At 49.5% G+C, this 4,303-nt stretch overlaps 1 protein-coding gene across 1 annotated transcript; it reads right to left on the bottom strand.

Annotated features, from left to right (window-relative positions):
- Nucleotides 1-2,698: 2,698 nt before the first annotated feature.
- LOC147975388 (uncharacterized) lies at nt 2,699-3,244 on the bottom strand. The gene has a single exon (XM_087520395.1). The coding sequence runs from the start codon at nt 3,242-3,244 to the stop codon at nt 2,699-2,701; it is 546 nt and encodes a 181-aa protein (XP_087376521.1).
- Between the last annotated feature and the right edge of the window lie 1,059 nt (nt 3,245-4,303).

Here is a 4,303-nt window from a genome sequence, read left to right on the forward strand (position 1 = left end):
GCCATGTTCAGGTTTTGTATCATGTTGTTTTGCTGCTCCGAAGAGGGCTTCGTGATCTGGAATTTCTGGCTAGTGTTAATTTCACTAAGTCTGGAATCTGTTTTGCGTTTGCGTTTTTGCCATGCTTGTTTGAACCTCTTAATGGATGAATTTGCCTATGGCTCGGTGCTAGTGTTTTGTTAAGAATCTTGTGTACATCACTGCCATGTATTTTGTTTTCATGTTTGGTGGCTGTAGCATGTTCATTTCGTTGCATTTAGATGCCTACTTGCTGTAAATCGCAGACCGGTGTCATATCTTAAAACGCTTGCCATTTCCAAACCGTAACTCCGATTCCAATGATCTTTATATCGTTTTCAAGCGATTTCATCCCCTCTATCCAGTGGTACCCTTGGAATTCCAAGTTGAGGCCAGGTTCATGCATTTACTGTCATATCTTGCATTTTGCATCCCGCATCGCATCCCGCATAGCATATCATCATTTCATCATATTGCTTGGTCTTGCACGTGGTTGATTGTATCCTTGTTGCTTGTTTGTCTTGTTTGGGTAGAGACGGGAGACGAGTTCGCTACCGAGGAGCCCGTTGAGTTTGCTTGTGAGGATCCAGTCAACTCTGACAACTGTGCAGGCAAGATGATCATACCCTAGAAATCACTACTATCTTTGCTATGCTAGTTTGCTCGCTCTTGCTTTGCCAATGCTACGATGCCTACCTTTTGCTTGTCAGCCTCCCAATTGCCATGTCAAACCTCTAACCACCTTGTCCTAGCAAACCGTTGATTGGCTATGTTACCGCTTTGCTCAGCCCCTCTTATAGCGTTGCTAGTTGCAGGTGAAGATTGGAGCCGTTCCTTGTTGGAACATCATTTATTTACTTGTTGGGATATCATTATATTGCTATGTTATCTTAATGCATCTATATACTTGGTAAAGGGTGGAATGCTCAGCCTCTCGCCTAGTGTTTTGTTCCACTCTTGCCGCCCTAGTTTCCGTCATATCGGTGTTATGTTCCCGGTTTTTGCGTTCCTTACGCGGTTGGGTTATAATGGGAACCCCTTGATATTTCGCCTTGATTAAAGCTTTTCCAGCAAAGCCCAACCTTGGTTTTACCATTTGCCACCTAGCCTTTTCTTTCCCTTGGGATCTGCAGACTCAAGGGTCATCTTATTTTACCCCCCCCCGGGCCAGTGCTCCTCTGAGTGTTGGTCCACCTGTCAGCTACCGGTGGCCACCAGGGGCAACTCTGGGCTGGCCTACCCATACCTAGGACAATCCGAGTGTGCCCTGAGAAAGAGATATGTGCAGCTCCTATCGGGATTTGTCGCCACATTCGGGCGGTGTTGCTGGTCTTGTTTTAACCTGTCGAAGTGTCTTGAGTTACCGAGATACCGAGTCTGATCAGAACATCTTGGGAGGAGGTCTATTCCTTCGTTGACCGTGAGAGCTTGTTATGGGCTAAGTTGGGACTCCCCTGCAGGGATTGAACTTTCGAAAGCTGTGCCCACGGTTATGGGCAGATGGGAATTTGTTAATGTCCGGTTGTAGATAACTTTAACTAAACTTAATTAAAATGAATCAACCGTGTGTGTTACCGTGATGGCCTCTTCTCGGCGGAGTCCGGGAAGTGGACACGGTGTTGGAGTAATGCTTGCGCAGGTTGTTCCTCTAGATTCTCGCTCGCGCCTTGCCTCCTCTTCTCGCTCTCTTTTGCGTATAAGTTAGCCACCACATATGCTAGTCGCTTGCTGCAGCTCCACATATACTTGCCTTATCCATTCCTATAAGCTTAAATAGTCTTGATCGCGTGGGTGCGAGACTGCTGAGTCCCTGTGGCTCACAGATACTACAACTCCAGATGCAGGTCCAGGTGTTTCTGCTACAGTTGACGATTACGAGCTCAAGTGGGAGTTCGACGAGGACTCTCAGCGATACTACGTGTCTTTTCCGGATGATCAGTAGTGGTGCCTAGTTGGGGTTATCGATTCAGGGCCTTGTCGCATGTTGGGGGGTCTTTTCTATTTTGGCACCGTAGTCGGGCCATGAGTGATTTGTATGATGGATGTTATTTATGTACTTTGATGTGACGTGGCGAGTGTAAGCCAACTATGTTTCTCCCCTTTATATTATTTATGTACATGGGATGTGTAATGATTTCCTGACTTGCGACATTGCTTTCAATGCGGTTATGCCTCTAAGTCGTGCCTCGACACGTGGGAGTTATAGCCGCATCGAGGGCGTGACACCGTTGTTGGGTAGGTTGCGGGGAGCTTGGTTCCTTGGTGGCATTCCACGGCCTTGCCCTGGGTTCTGCGCATTGGGGCACGGGGCATCGGGCTTCTTGTTGGGGCAATTCTTGGAGTAGTGTCCTAGCTGACCACATCCGAAGCAAGTGACTTGATTGGGGTTGCTGCTCTTGCCGGCATTGTTATTGGGGTTGTTGAAAGCTGGCCTGGGGTTGGGATACTGCTGAGGCTGATAGTTGGTGTGAGGTGCAGGGGCTCTTGGCTGCTAATAGGTTGGCTTGACTGGCGCTGGCTGCCACGGGCGAGGCTTCTGGTTGCTGGAGCTACCCTTGCTGATCATCTTCCACTTATGAGTATCGTCCAAAGCACGTCGCTTGTCCTCAAGCATGAGTGCCTTGTTCACCAGATCAGGAAAGGTTGGGCAGTCACACACAACAAGTGAGTACTGCAGAGTCTAGTTAAGGCCTTCCATGAAACGCTCTCTTTTGGTAGCATCAGTGCTGACATCTTCAGGACCATATCTTGATAGAACACTGAACTTCTGCATGTACTCCTTGACAGTGCTACTACCTTGCTTCAGGGCTCGGAATTCACGCTTCTTGATGGCCATGATTCCGGAAGTAATGTGGGCCTTGCGGAATTCTGCCTTGAAGTCATTCCAAGTGATGTTTTGCTCAGCATGCATGGCCTTGAATCCATCCCACCAAGCTCTAGCAGTTCCCCCGAGGCAATGAGCAGCATATGCCACCTTCTCACGGTCCTCAGTGCATCCGACTAGTTCTAGCAGATCCTCAATGGTGCGGACCCAGTCATCTGCATCTAGGGGTTCAGCAGTCTCGATGATGGTGGGTGGTGCATGCTTCTTGAACTCCACCAACATGGAACGTCCATTGCCGTTTCCTGCCGGCTGGCGATTGACAGCTTGAGCAATCATCTGGAGGGCTGTAGTGTTGGCTTGGCATTCCTCTCGGAAGGCTTGGAGAAGCTGAGCCATGTCCATGTTTGGAAGTGGTGGCGGCGGTGGAGCTTGTCCTTGGGTTTGGTCCCGACTGGCTCCTGCTCCGGCTTCTTGCTGCTGGGTAGAGTTACCAGTACGTGTTACAACATGCATCCTATTGGAGCGGTCAAGGTCTCATGATTGGCAAAGATGAGGGGAAGCAATATAGATCGGATGCCTAGTAAGGGGGTTGGTATGACAATAATTGTTTTCATGCAAGGGCCAAAAGGCCAAACACATTCGTTAAAATCCAAATGGGTGATGTAGTCGCTTACAAGTTCCCGAAGGAAAACACGACGTCCATCAAACACATCAAAAGCAAACACAACACTACATGGTTTCAGGTGAACCATTACAAGGACTCGACTTCGCATAAGGGGTACACGACCTATCCTACCGTAGGGGTTACTAACGGGCATATCCGGGTTGCGAATGCTGCCTAAGTGGTGGAATGCTCGGTCGCATAGTCTGGCTCTTCTGGGTCTTCCTCCTCGTCACCTGTGGCCTGACTTCCTTCATTGCTCGAATAGGTGGGGGAGCGTGGAGCTCAACACGGCGTTGCTTTGCCAGTGGTGTGAAGAGCTTGCGGTAATCCCTTGCGCTCATGTGGTGCTGATGTGGTGGTTCCCCATCCTTTGGGGGTCTTCCACCTCGGTATGCGATTGCGGGCTATCCAGGGGGAGCACCTTCCTTCTTGATCCTATCCATCTTCCCTTGTGCTTGGAGAAGAAGTGTCGAGGCCAAGTGTTGTGCCAAACTATCGGCACCAAGGCTGAAGTAGGTCTGGAATCGGAGTGGAATTCCTTCTTCTAATGGTGGAGCTGGTGCACTGCTCTCATCCTCACCTTCCTTCCGATAAGTCAAGAAGCGGGTTGCCAACTCGTCTGCCATCTATGGAAGAAGGTCTCGGAGGCGGTGAGTGCCTTGAGGGTTGCCGTCTCGATGGCAAGAACCAGTGTTGCCATTTGGGGTTCCTCGAAGAACCAGCTTGTTGGAGAGTCATTAGCCTTCACGATCACTTCCACATGATACTCCGTCTAGGTGTCATTGATCCAATGCTCA

Source organism: Triticum urartu, chromosome 4A (assembly GCF_056163025.1).
Source record: "Triticum urartu cultivar PI428250 chromosome 4A, HENAU_Tu73, whole genome shotgun sequence".
NCBI lineage: Eukaryota > Viridiplantae > Streptophyta > Magnoliopsida > Poales > Poaceae > Triticum > Triticum urartu.

What these genes read in the sequence shown, in the direction of transcription:
- LOC147975388 (XM_087520395.1), bottom strand. Translation starts at nt 3,244, where the DNA reads ATGGACATGGCTCAGCTTCTCCAAGCCTTCCGAGAGGAATGCCAAGCC.